This window comes from Prunus persica, chromosome G7 (genome assembly GCF_000346465.2).
Source record: "Prunus persica cultivar Lovell chromosome G7, Prunus_persica_NCBIv2, whole genome shotgun sequence".
Classification (NCBI taxonomy): Eukaryota; Viridiplantae; Streptophyta; class Magnoliopsida; order Rosales; family Rosaceae; genus Prunus; species Prunus persica.
Window position 1 is genome coordinate 7,315,142 of NC_034015.1, and position 13,784 is coordinate 7,328,925.

Consider the following 13,784-nt stretch of genomic DNA (forward strand, 5'->3'; position numbering starts at 1 on the left):
CGGCTGATAGGAATGTTGCCATTCCTTTCGGTCGCTCATAGAGTGTGTCCTACTGGGCGTGCCAAATTATGTTTCCCTCTTTTCAGCCGGGCCGGCTGACGAAAGGAACTTTTGGTCCTTCTCCTTTTGAATGCGGGGCGGGCCACCACCAAGCCCCGAATTTGGGCTTGAATGGAATGTGAGTAGATGGATGTACTACGCTTCTAACTTTTGACCAAACGATTGATCGGTCAAGCAAGGAACCTCCTCTTGGCCTAGATTCTTTCACTTCATCGGGCTCGAGAATGGTTAGGTTTCTTACGGATGTTTTTTTGATTTTTAGGGTTTTATGTAAAAATAATGCAATTAAACTAAATATGCGTATAAACGTAAAGACAAGAATTGAAGTGCGATAAAATAAATCAAAGCGATAAATAAAGCAAGAACAAAATAAAAGCGATAAGAACGACAAAATAAACAAACTTGAAATTAAACTTAATTGAAGTGCACCTCACAGCCCAACTCTTCCGGCCGTGCCCAGCTCTCAAACCCGAGCAACTCTTCTAGCCACTCCTCGGTCGAATCTTCAACTCCAGCCTGGTCATGCCCCACGACTTAGAGCCCTGCTTCATCTGGCCGTGCCCTGGGACTCAATGCCCAGCCGTGACTTCACCAACTCCAAATTCGGCCGCACTCTTTCAGTTCGTAGCCCGGCCAATTTCTTCAAGTTTCGGCTGCCTCACTGCAAGACCTCAGCCTGGTCGTGATCAATCCTCAAAGCACGGCCGTAATTTCAAGGTGCTCGGGTGAATTTTCCTACCTCCAAACACAAACCAAACCTCACCATCCCATTTTCTGAGTTCCACTTTCCATTCTAACCCACTTGGAAGCTCAAGCTATACTGGATTTGATAGATCTTCACCATATTTCATCACAAGTTTGTTTGGAACCCTCTACTCAACAGAAACATTTGAAGTAAACGTTCATAAGTAAAAGAATTTATCTGATTTTTTTGGTGGCCAAGAAGTGAATCATCTCAATCATAACTACATTAAACACTTTTTACACACATGAGAAATGGAGACTTATTTCAACCTTCATGCAGCAGTACGCATGTACGACCAGCCACAAAGAGAGAGAGAGAGAGAGAGAGAGAGAGAGAGAGAGAGAGAGAGAGAGAGAGAGATGCTTACAAGTTTGTTGTCTATACAAGTATTCTGTAAAATGATCTTTATAAAAAGGGGGACTGTCAAGGGAAAATCCTGGCCGGTCATCAATTTCCCGGGTAACAGAAGCCATAGTTGATCTTCAAGCTTCAAACTTTCGTATACTTTTGTCAGAGTTTTATAGATTTTTAAATACTTATTTTTATATTTATTTTACGAATAGCATTTATCGTTTAATATGTCGAATTAATTAGTCAGCATACATGGAACAAAAAATTAGAAAAAAAAAAAAACAATTGGATACAATTACGTAAAAGCAAAGAATAGTTTTCTGTAATATTAGAAAATGATAAAAATGACAAAGTACAATTATAAAACGACAAAGTACATTTGAAAATGTACCATAAGGAAATAATTGGCGTTCAGCTAGTCATGATTCAAAAAGCTTAGTCATGATTCATTTTTTTTAGTGAGCTTAGCCATGATTCATTTTAATTGAATACCTTCAGACTTTTAAACTCATTAAAAGTTAGAATTAGATACACTCTCCCAGGGGCGGTTCCAGCATGTGGCAGGCTGGGCTCATGCCCGGCCCAAATTTATGTTAAATAAATATTACCCACACTTTTCTCTCTCCTCTCTTCTCTTTTGCCCGGCCCTAATTTTTGTTTAAAAAAAATATTACATACACTCTCATCTCTCTCCTCTCCTATTTTTTAGGGTAATGATTTCCCATTCCAATTTTATCCACTTACCACTACTTTTTTAGTTATAAAATAGAGTGTAAGTGGATAAAATTGGAGTGGAAAAATCACCACTCTTTTTTTATTCTTTTCCTCACACTCTCCTCTCTCCTCTCTCCTTTTTTTTTATTCTTTTCCTCACACTCTCCTCTCTCCTCTCTCCTTTTTTTTATTCTTCTCCTTACACTCTCCTCTCTCCTCTCTCCTTTTTTTATTTTTTTACCTTCTCTCCTCTCTATTTCTCTTTTTTTTTCCGTTGTTTTCCTTCTCTCCTCTCCCTCTTTTTTTTTTTCTTTCTTCTCCTTCTCTCATCCCTCCTATCTTTTTTTTCCGCTCTCTCTCTCTCTCTCTCTCTCTCTCTCTCTCTCTCTCTCTCTCTCTCTCTCTCTCTCTCTCTCTCTCTCTCTCTCCCTCCCTCTCTCTCTCTCTTGTATTTCTTCCTTTTCCTTCTCTCTTTTTGTTAGAAAAATATTACCTACATTACTTATGATTATTAAAAAAAATTGTCTTGCACAAAGATAACTATTTCAGAAATTGCGAAAGACGATTGATAGGGCTATGGAGCTCGAGGTGGAAAGCTAAAAATGGATGGCATAATAAACATTTATAAAAGGCAACAAGGAGAGAAATGAGGTCACAACGCGTTAAAAAAAAAAAAAAAAGCCTAGCTCTGCCAATTTTCTTCCTTCCCATTTCTCTCGAAATAAATCTGGTTTTTTTAAAATTAATGTAGTCCTCTATATTATTTTTTTTCTTTTGGTTTTTATTTAAGTTTTTGTATTTGTAGATATAAATGCATTTGAGGGTAAGTCTTATTACGTCTCCTCTCACTATGTAATTCTTTTTATATTTATTAATGAAATTCACTCGTTTCATCAAGTTTGTTATATAAGTTTTGCCCGGTCGGCTTTCGAATCCTAGAACCGCCACTACACTCCCCTTAGTTATTTAGGGTCAAGTATTCGAGTATAGAAGGGAAAAAGTCCAAGTAATGCAGAACGCCAAACAACTCAAACGTCAGTACTGCCACTCTCAGATAAATTCTAATGCCAGAAAATGAACGTAAAATTTGAATATTAAGTTTAGCCAACAGATTAAGAAATTCATCTGCCTTGGGGACACATAATCATCTATCATTAAATGAGGGCATGATACAAAGTGTGAATTGGCTTCAGAATACAAAGGGATCTTGTTAGTTTGATAGGGCTGATAATCTCACGAGCACATTCTGTACGGAAAGAAAGGAGAAACTAAAAAAACCACAAAAGGACTGATACATCTTGCAATTACAGGAAGGAATCTGATTTGTCCAATTGGTTAACTGACTTAAAGATCAATTGATAAGGACATTTCACCAGATTTTCAAGATCTTTTCACCACCCTTGTTTTTCTTGGGGGTGGAAACTTGTCCATGATTTCAACAGAATCATCACTCGAATCGTTACTAGAATCATCACTCGAATCCCCATCTTCATTATCAGTTTCTTCCTTCGTAGGTACTATTTGCTCCCCATCATTGGTGCACTTTGCACCTTCTCCAGAGCGGAAAATGACAAGATCAAATAAAGGTGTACTTTTGCTGGAAATCAACACAAAAAGACACAGATCACCAACTTCCAAATGATTGTCACGCACAACGTCCATCCAACCACGCCTGAATCTGGGCCTTCCTTTGCTCAAACCAACAGACCAAGTTCTCCCATTCGAAACTTGAAGGATGACTTCACAGGAATGCTTAATACTAGGAGATAGCTTGTAAAACTTGGATGGCAACCACTGAAACAAAAAAGCAAACCAAGGAAATGTTTGAAGGCGGAGAATATTAATGATTAGTAACTGATATAAGTAAACAGAATTTGTTATGGCTCAGCAGGTGGCCTATCAGTAAACAGAATTTGTTATGGCTCGGCAGGTGGCCTATAGAATGCTTACCATACTCCAATGATTGATGTAACTGGGCCTAATCGAAACAATAAAAGAAGGGTTTTGCGATCTGAAAGCATTCGCTCTGTCAAGAGCTGTAGCTTTTCCAGTTCGATTGCTAGATGTGCCTCCACCATCTTTTTTAGTTGGAAAATCATGTCTCCCTGTGAAAATTTACAAGTATATCACAAGCAAGAACAGAAATGCAGGAAACACAATAAGGTAATAAAATAGAATCATATAAGTTCCTATATTTTCGCTTCTAATTTAGAACAATGTGAATCTTCGTTTTCCATTGCCTTCTGAAGCATAATTGGCTCTCTGAAGAGCCAGAGCTTTTTCACTTTTTGTCAATGGATACTTCCTCCCGAGCACATCAGTTGTTCGTTTTAGGAATATTTGACTGCTAGACAAGCCTCCTAAATCTTTCTTTGTGGGCAGATCATCTTCCCCAGTTCAAGATTATAATAGGATATTACAAGAAAAATAAGGTTGCATCTTAATTAAAAAGAAGGTAAACTATAAAAATACTAACAAATATACATTCCATACTTTTGATTTCTGATTTTTGTGAATTGACTTGATTAGTTGTGGTTCCCCGATCTTAAAATAACCAAAAAGCTTATAATCAATAAGTGTGCACAATATACTGAATTCACACCTCAGCACATTCCTCACTTACCTAGAGATGTTTTGCCTGCCTTCACAAAAGTTAAAAACAAAAGAACAGATAATGAATACGTAATGAATTCACAAACTAACAGCTGATTGTTTACCTGGAGACAAGAGGCAATTTGCAGCTTCTTCTGTAGTCCGGAAAAAGACAACATCAAATGAAAGTTTCACATCCTCGATCAAGCTAAAGACACACACATCATCCGCTTCCAAATTGTTGTCCCTTACAAATCCCAACCAACCATACTGGAATCGAGCTACTGATTTTTCATATTTGAATTTAACAGACCAAGTTCGTCCATCTGAAACCCGAAGGAAGACATTACCAGCAGGGTGCTCAATAAGATGTCTCTTGGCAAACCCGGATGGCATAGGCTTAAAAGAAATGGAAAACAGGAAATTAAGACAGTAACAAGATTTTGAAGAAATAGAGCATTAATTTTGTTATTTTTCTTAATTATTTTCATGCTTGCATCTTTGACTGAAGTTAAGAGGATCGTAGCGGTTGTAACTTGTTTGTAGAAACGCTTACCAAAAAACTTTGTTTGACATACCAGGGTTGCATGACAACCCTGAAAGAAGGGTTTACAGATTTGAAAGCAATAGCTCTCTGAAGAGCTATAGCTTTTCCACTTGTAGTTGATATATGCATCCTCCCAACACCATCTTTGACCTCTGATGGTACTAATGGAGATTTTTCCCCTGTTCAAGATTATAATAGGATTTATTGCAAGCTAGAACATAGTGAGACAAACTACAATAAAGGTAAGAAACAGAAGCAAAAAAAAAAAAGTATATATTCCTTACTTTTCATTTCTGATTTGGAGCAATATGAGGCCTTGTTACTCAGTGACTCTTCAAGCATCATTCCACTCGAACGTGTTCTCATTTTTTTGTGCGGTTGAGGACATGGCAATGGAGATTTCTCCCGTGCTTTTCTTGGGCAGGGTGGAAAAACATCCAAGTTTTCAACAGATTCATCATCAGCATCATCTTGTTGTTCTTCTTCTTCAGAAACATCCAAGATTTCAACAGATCCATCATCAGCATCATCTTGTTGTTCTTCTTCTTCAGAAACATCCAAGATTTCAACAGATCCATCATCAGCATCATCTTGTTCTTCTTCTTCTTCTTCAGAATCAGTTTCTTCCATCTCGGGCTTAGGATATTCAATTTCTGTAGCAGTTCTATCAAATATCAACACATGGAAGTTGGAGTTCCCTTCATATCCAAAGACTAGCCAACTACCATAGTCAAGAGAGCAAAACTTTGAGAACTCTGGCCAACCCTTGTCAAACCAAACCCCACCATTGTTGCATCTTCTGAGCTCTATTTCCATTTCCGCACCATTTGGAAGCTTAAGATGTACTGGACTTGATAAATTCTCTCCATATTTCATCAAAAACCTCATTGGAATTTTCTGCAGAACAGAACACGTTGAGAGAAAACATTATTAGCATATAGTAAGAGAGAGAGAGAGAGAGAGAGAGAGGTGCTTACAATTCTGATTTTAGAACTGTCCTCTAGAATGATCTTGAAGAAGTGGGGTATGGAAGCTGAAAATGTTGGAGGGTCATGAAGAGAAGCCATGGCTGAATTAACTCAAAAGCTTGATTGAGAGATGTGTTTCTTCTTTTTTTGTTTTTTTTGTTTCGGAGAGATGTGTTTCTTTGATTGAGTTTGATGGGTGCATGTTTTAAGTTGCCGATCTAGTTCACGAAGCTCGAAACGGAATCTAATCATTTCAATCAACTCAAGAATCAGTACTTATTACAACCCTGATTGATTTTTATTTATTTTTTATTCATGTTTTTTAGCTATCTCTTCTTCTTTTTTCTTTTGAGATATAGTTATTTTTTCATATGAAAACAAAGAACATAAGTTTTTTTATTTATTTTTATAGAATGATAAAATACCATAATATTTAGGGTTAATTGGTGATTTGTCTCTTGAAATTGTACCTAAGTTTCAATTTACTCTCTAATTTTATTTTATTTTTAAATTAAGGATATGAACTTCTTTTTTTCGTCAATTTTTTCCTTATTTTTTAAATTATCAACATTTCATTCAATTTTTTGTTAAATTATTAAAAATAAATTTATTTTTTTAGAAAATATTAAAGAACAAGGAACAAAACAAAAACAAAAACAAACCTATCCTACCCCCCCCCCCCTTCTTTTTCTACCCCGACTTGACTACCGCTTTCCCACCTGCAACTCACCCCAAGACTAATTCGCAACCCATCCCTCCTTCCCACACTGCCTCCCCTTTCGCAACACATCCCTATACCCACAACCACCCCTTTACCCATTGCAGCCTCCCTCTCCCTCTCAACAGCTCACCTTCCCACAGCCACCACCCCACAACCATCACTCTCTCTCTCTTCCCCCAAACCCCAGGTCCATCCCTGACACCCACCTCACCACAACTTCTCTACCCCCGTGTGGTTTTTGATCAAATAGATTTGGGTTTTTTTTTTGTGTTCAAATATGTGCATATGGGTTTTTTTGTTGAAATATATGGTGGTGGTTTTGGTGTTGTATGGGATGTGTTTGATTTTGGGGATGAAGAGGGTTATAGGAAGTGGGGTTGGTAAGCAGAAATTCAATTTGTCTTCATATTTAATGGCAAATTAGAAATGTTAAGAATTTAAACGATAGAGAGAAAATTGGCGAAAAAAGAAGAAATTCATATCATTAATTTTCTTTTTTCTTTTAAAAAAAAAAAAAAAATAAATCGAAAGAAAAATGCAAATTTAAAAGGCAAATCACCAATTAACCTTAATATTTATGATATTTGGGTAACTGGTCAAGGAGAACATGTTAACTTTAGCACCCATGATCAAAGAATTGGTGTTTGGAAAAAAATTTGGTCAAAATAAATTGTGCATGTGTAATGGTTGTACGGATGAGAATGTCCTTAGTGGTTGGACCCAAGCATTGTCCTTTTCTCCGTTCTTCTAGCACCTACCTAGGAATGAAGTTCCCTTTTCTTATTGCACCTGCCTAGGAATGAAGTAGATGGAAAGCTTAGTGTAATCGAAAAGACATAATAATATGCACAAAACAAATTTGATTTTGTACATCGCATTTAAGTCATCAATAACTTACTAATTGTAAGGGTCTTTTCGTTCCATCAGCTTGACGAATGGGCTTGGGTTGCTGTAAAATGAAAACAAACCAAATTCCCCTAATAATCTGAGTTCAAGAATCAGACTCCCAAGAGAGTTTTTTAAAAAGTTTGCAGAAACCTTAGAAAAACACTCTTAGGTTCTTTTCACCAATAGCTAAAAGAACATAACAAATTGATAGGTGACTTGGCTTGATGAGCTTGTGGCATGAGAGCTAAGCTTTCACAGGTTTAGCAATTTGAGAGAGAGAGAAACATGAATTTCTTGCGGAGAGCAAAAGTTCAAAATGGAGAAGAGAAAAATTTGGAAGGGTCTATCTCAAGGAGAGAGGAAAACAATTGAAGAAGAAGATGGGGTGTCCTGAGTAAATTCCAATTGCTTGACAAAGCTTGGTCATGCTTTGGATGATGCCTCTACTGGGTAGAGGAAGTTCCCCTTTTATCGGCACTTAGAACCCTTAATTTTGTCTAATCCCCTTCTTCCTTTTTCCTCACTTCTTTCCATTCAATCCTATTATGAAATTTTCCTATCCAAGGTGCATGGGTAAGGAGCCCTTTGGGGTTCTAAGGGTTTTGCGTGGCTAGACCTCCCCATGGGGGTGAGGCGCCACCTGCTATCCTTCTTGATTTTCAAAATGGGGCTTACAGAGGAAAAGAAGATGGGTAAGGTTATTTGTCCAATGGATATTATTCCTACATATATGTATTTCCTTTGGTCCCTACCATGGCTCCCATTGACCATCTTGGAGTTCTAACAAAGGTGGAGCATAATGCCATATTTTTTTACAAGGCACTAGGCTGGGCTTTGCGTTCAGTATTGTGTTCTTGGAGTATTATTTCTAGCATCTAATGGGTTTTCATCAGGCTGCTGGAAATAGCCTATTTGTTCTGGGCATTTTACTGATGTGGGTTTGTCTGAGTGTTATAGTAGACTACTAAATGTCCTCCTAAGGCATTGGATCAATTTTCTCCCTCTCTCATACTAACCCATGTGTTTGGGCCCGAGGAACGGGCTTGAGTTTTAATGCTCCCAAGTGGCTTAAAACTTTCATTCCTCGAACCCTCAATGGGCCCTATGATTGCTCGTTTTCGTCCATACCACAACCTTCTCAGCAAGTCCTGGGTAATTACGTGGCTTGGGCCCACTTAAGCTTGTACCATGGCTTGGTATTAGAATAGCAGTCCTTTATATGGCATCGTGTGTTTATTTATCCTGCTTGTGCTTGAGTTTCGTTGTGCCACAATAAACCATGATCGGGCTAAGTAGCATCGGATAGGTTGGTGAGCGTGAATTTATAGAGTCGGTGCATTTTTGGCCCTTTTGCGCATGCTTGCTTGGCATGACACATGGCCCGTGGCTCATGTAGGTGCGTCCTACAATTTCTCTTATGTCCCGATCGGACCTCTTTTGCAATTAATTATTTGTGCTGGGCTAAGAATAAACCTGGGTCTAGCCCCTTGGATTTTTGGGCCTTAACACCAATATATTTTGGTATTTTACCACCTCAATTACGTCTTATTGCCACCCAAAATCACAATATAGTTCTCACTCAATCGATTTAGGCTTCAATATACACTACTACAAAAAGTGGAAAAGACGACCAGAAAACAACGACGGTCTCAGTGAAAACCGTCGTGGTTTTTAAAACGACGACGGTTCTAAAAACACCGTCGTTTAATACCACCTTAGACAACTAACAAGGGAGATTCAAATGGCTGTTCAAAAACAACGACGTACTTAATTAAACAACCGACGTCTATTTGAAACAGATTTCCGCAGTGTAAAATCAAAGCGAACAAAGAACGGCAGAAGTTATGAATCGACCGACGTAGAAAGTAAAGACGACGATTTCAATAAAAGCCGCCGTTTTTACTTATAAAATAACACGACGAGGTTTTCGTATAAGACGCTGTCTAATTACAAACAAATCCACGGCTGTAAAATACAAAATATCGCCGTATTAAATTAATTTACAACGACGACAAATATAAATATATCGACGTCATTATTGTATAGTTCTACGATGTTCTCTTTAAATCGTACTATAAAATCTAACGTCGTATTTATGCATTTTATACGTCGTACCTTTAATTTAAACCGTCGTCTTAATAAGAATTTTTGTTAACAATTTTTTTCTTTGATTTTCTTATCCTACGTCGGTAGATATACTTAATGACAAGAATTGAAATACCCACGACGGTTTATATAAAAAACCGCCGACATAATCAGATTTTTCTGAGATCCCAAGGGTTACGAAATCTTACCAGATGGAACTCTGTTCCACATCATAATCTTAACAGATGACACAGATTTGAAATCAGAGAGACAATTTTTTGGAAGTTGATGATGTGTGTGCGTTTGTTTATCTAAAAATATTATACCTAACGTCGTTGCAAATTTGCAATCAGAGAAACAATTTTCAACGACGGTTATATTATACCTAACGACGTTTAAAACAAAAATCAACGTCCCTAAAAAAATATATTACGTCGTCTTAGTCTTACTTAAGACGACGCAAAACGACGACAGTAATACAAAAACAGTCGTTGTTTTTATATTCTTATTTTATTTAAATTCCAGAACATTAATTTCCTTCATTTTAAATTTCCTCCGGAAAAAAAACTCTATTTATAACGCACTGTAATTGAAAAATAAACTGAAAGTTCAAGGGAAAAAAAATTCTATTCATAATTTAAAAATTAAAATCCACGTCGGTTATATTAAATATAACGACGTTAAATGAAATGAGTCCACGTCGAACTAAAAATATTGCGTCGTGTTAGTTAAAAACGACGTAGTTAAATGTCACCGCCGTATTTTTTTTTTGAAATGGTTTTATATGTAAGCAACTTTTCGACTTACACATGCACTGTTTCCAAACCCGATTAAAAATCTCAATCTCCCAGAGAAACCTTTTCGTCTTTTTTCCTTGTCAGAGTTTCTCATCGTCTTCCTCTCGTCTTCTTCGTCGTCTCTGAATTTAAACATCGATCATCTTCCTCTTGCTTTCATTGCACGCAAAAGGTAAGCTTTCATTTTCACTATTTTGGTTACTGTTTTGCATGCTCATACGTTTTTTGTTTGAAAAATCTTTTTACCTTTTTTCTGGCCAAAATCATTTTACTTCTTTCCAAGTTTGATAAAATATACAGACAAAGAGGGAAAGTTTCCAACTTTGAAGACAACTACCTCAACTAAATAAGACGACGGTAGACCACGACGGTTCGTCAGTTGTTCTAGCGTCGTCTGAAAATTGACAAAGTTGTTTTTAATATAATAGTCTTTTTTTATATGCTTGTTTAATTGCAGGTTTGATTTCTCTGAACAATGGTTTTTGTTTTTCCCTTATTTGATAAAATATAAAGAAAAAGAAACTAGGGTTGGTATCTAATATAGACGAAAAATATCTTATTGTTTTACGTCGTGTGAATGTTAATACCACGACGGTGTATTACTATTGACGTCGTATGAACATAAATACCACGACGTTATATAAATAATAGTTTTACCACGACGGTGTATTACTATTGACGTCGTGTGAACATATTTACCACGACGTTATATAAATAATGGTTTTAAACATTTATTACGTCTGAGATTATTTCATTGCGTCGTCTAAAATCATATCATACGTCGTATTTTTTTAATACCGTCGTTTGTGTTCTTAATGTTTTCCTGAAATATTTTCACTTGCAGTTTTGTCTGTTAAAATGGTTTCTCATCAACAAACTAAGGATTCTGGCTCCAAGAAGCTTGGAGTGGTAGCTCCCCAAGACAAGTCTTCGAAGGAGATGAAGTCTTCGAAGAAGATGAAGTTTGCTTCATCATCTGCTGAGACAGAACCAACCAGCCAGACAACAATCTCTGATGATTCAAAGACTGGTCGAGGTATGAGCACAATGCCTCGTGTTGTGAAGAGAAAGCTTCAGAAACTGAGGCCAATTGTTGAGTACAATAAAAGGGGGAAAGGTGTTGGCCAAGCACATATTGAGATGCAGTCGTATATTGGTGTCTTGGCACGCTCCAGGATCCCACTTGTGGACAATAAATGGTCCCAAATCCCAAAGGATATAAAGGAGCAGATTTGGGAAGCAGTTGACATGGCTTTTGTCGTAGGCCAAGGGGGCAAGACCTCTGTTTTATCTTCTGCTGCCAAAAAATGGAAGGATTTCAAGTCTACACTAACGAGGCATTATATCCTTCCATACACCAATGACAGGGAGAAATTAAGCCAACCCCCTGAAACATATAAATTCATAGAGAAAGCACAATGGGATGCCTTTGTAGCTTCAAGGCTATCCAAAGATTTTCAGTCTGTGCATTCTCAACATTCACAGATTAGGGAGAAACTCGAGTACAATCATCGATTGTCTCGAAAAGGATATGCTGGATTGGAGGATCAATTGGAGGAAACCATGCCTGGGGTAGAAATTGATCGATCTACCTTATGGAAGAGAGCTAGACAGGACAAACATGGTAACATCCCTGATCCAAAGGTGGCAGAGAAGGCAAAATTAATTGTAAGCCTACTCACTCTGTTTTAAATTTTTATTAAACTGTGAATTATTCTTATTACGTCGTATGTTATATTTTTCGTCTTGTGAATGATATTACCACGTCGAAACGTTTTTAAAAACGTCGTTAACGGTCTAAATAGGAATCACTACTCTGTTTTCTGTTATTATAGCATACGACGTCGGTGGTTCATTCTCGCGTCGTGTGAATGATATTACCACGTCGAAACTTTTGTAAAAACGTCGTTAACGGTCTAAATAGGAATCACTACTCTGTTTTCTTTAATTATAGCATAAGACGTCGGTTGTTTATTCATTTCGTCGTTTTAAATAAATAACCACGTCGGTATAACTACCGTCGTGATAAGTTATAATAACGTCGTTTTATATGTTATTGCGTCGTGTGAAATTATATAATACGTCGTTTGTACATAAATAACCGTCGTGTGTTTTTTTGTTTATCTTTGTTTTAGGATGAATTGCAGAAACAAGTCTCGGAAGGCAAAGTCAGAGTAGATGGCAGCAATGATGTGCTGACCATGGCTTTGGGCCCCGAGCATCCAGGCAGGGTGAGGGGAGTTGGTGCTGGTGTTTCCCCAAGGCAATATTTCAATTTGCCCAAACCACAGAGGGTGAGCTTTGACGACCGTTTGAAGGAGAGTTTAAGAGTTCTCCTTCAAGAAGAGACTAAAAAGATGGAGGCTAAGGCAAGGGAAGAGGCCTTAAGGATGGAGGCTAGGACAAAACAATTGGTAGAGGCTGAGAGGGAGCATTTCCTGAGTCAGCTTTCCCAATTAATTCCCAATTTTGATCCAAGCATGCTTAAACCAAGAATTAGCCAAAGCCCCAAAAATCCAATGTCTGACAAAGCTAGCTGCTCTGGAGGTGATGTGAGATCCCTACATTTGGAGGATGATACTGCCAAAATGGGGAAACATCAGCCAGATGAAGAGAAGGAAGAAGAAAAAAGAGATGAAGAGAAGGAAGAAGAAAAGGAGAAAGAAGATGAAGAAAAGCATGACGACAAGGTATGTTCACATAACTTTGCCTTTTTTATTTGTTTTTCAAAATTTCAGACGTCGATATTTTTATTTAATCCGTCGTTTGTTTAAAACTTAGACGGCGGAATTTTTTTAAGACGTAATAAAATATTTAAACGACGGTTTTTTCACCGTCGTTTAAATGGTTTCAAACGACGCTTTATTCATAAAACCGTCGTCTTTATTAAATTACCACGACAATTTTTTCACCGTCGTTTAAATACTTTTAAAACGACGTTTTATTCCTTAAACCGTCGTCTTTATTGAATTACCACGTCATTTTTTTTATTTCTTTAAACAGGTTATTGAAGTTGGTGCTTATTCAAAAATGGAGGCGCCATCTTCTTTAAAAACCCTTTGTCGTTTTGTGGAAACGACACTCCTGCCTGAGGATAAGACAGTCCAATTTACAATTGATAAGGAGGTGTTTGGTGGTGAGCGCGATACCTTCCTCCTGCCTGAAGATATTACACAATTTGCAGGCATGGAAGAAATTGGAGCTACTGTATTGGCTGTATATATGAGGTTTGTACTTCTAAAATAATAACTCGTTGGTTTATATATTGCGTCGTCTTAACTAACTAACCACGTCGTCTTAACTAACAACCGTCGTG

At 37.4% G+C, this 13,784-nt stretch overlaps 1 protein-coding gene across 2 annotated transcripts; it reads right to left on the reverse strand.

Annotated features, from left to right (window-relative positions):
• LOC18769772 (B3 domain-containing transcription factor VRN1) lies at positions 2,946 to 6,354 on the reverse strand. 2 transcript variants are annotated; one of them, XM_020567700.1, is made up of 7 exons: positions 5,987 to 6,354; positions 5,600 to 5,906; positions 5,294 to 5,539; positions 5,019 to 5,188; positions 4,588 to 4,861; positions 3,821 to 3,975; positions 2,946 to 3,664 (listed from the first exon to the last, which is right to left on the reverse strand). In XM_020567700.1, exons 1-7 carry the CDS (start codon positions 6,074 to 6,076, stop codon positions 3,251 to 3,253), a joined length of 1,656 nt encoding a protein of 551 aa, XP_020423289.1. In that variant the 5' UTR covers positions 6,077 to 6,354; the 3' UTR covers positions 2,946 to 3,250. The 2 variants fall into 2 exon arrangements, with proteins under 2 accessions (XP_020423289.1, XP_020423288.1); XM_020567699.1 differs by having other exon boundaries at positions 5,294 to 5,906.

Coding starts and splice junctions, on each gene's coding strand:
- LOC18769772 (XM_020567699.1), bottom strand. CDS start 6,076: ATGGCTTCTCTTCATGACCCTCCAACATTTTCAGCTTCCATACCCCAC. Junction 4,862..5,018: donor ATGTCAAACAAAGTTTTTTG/GTAAGCGTTTCT, acceptor ATTTCTTTTAAG/CCTATGCCATCCGGGTTTGC. Junction 3,976..4,587: donor AAATTGCCTCTTGTCTCCAG/GTAAACAATCAG, acceptor AAATTTTCACAG/GGAGACATGATTTTCCAACT.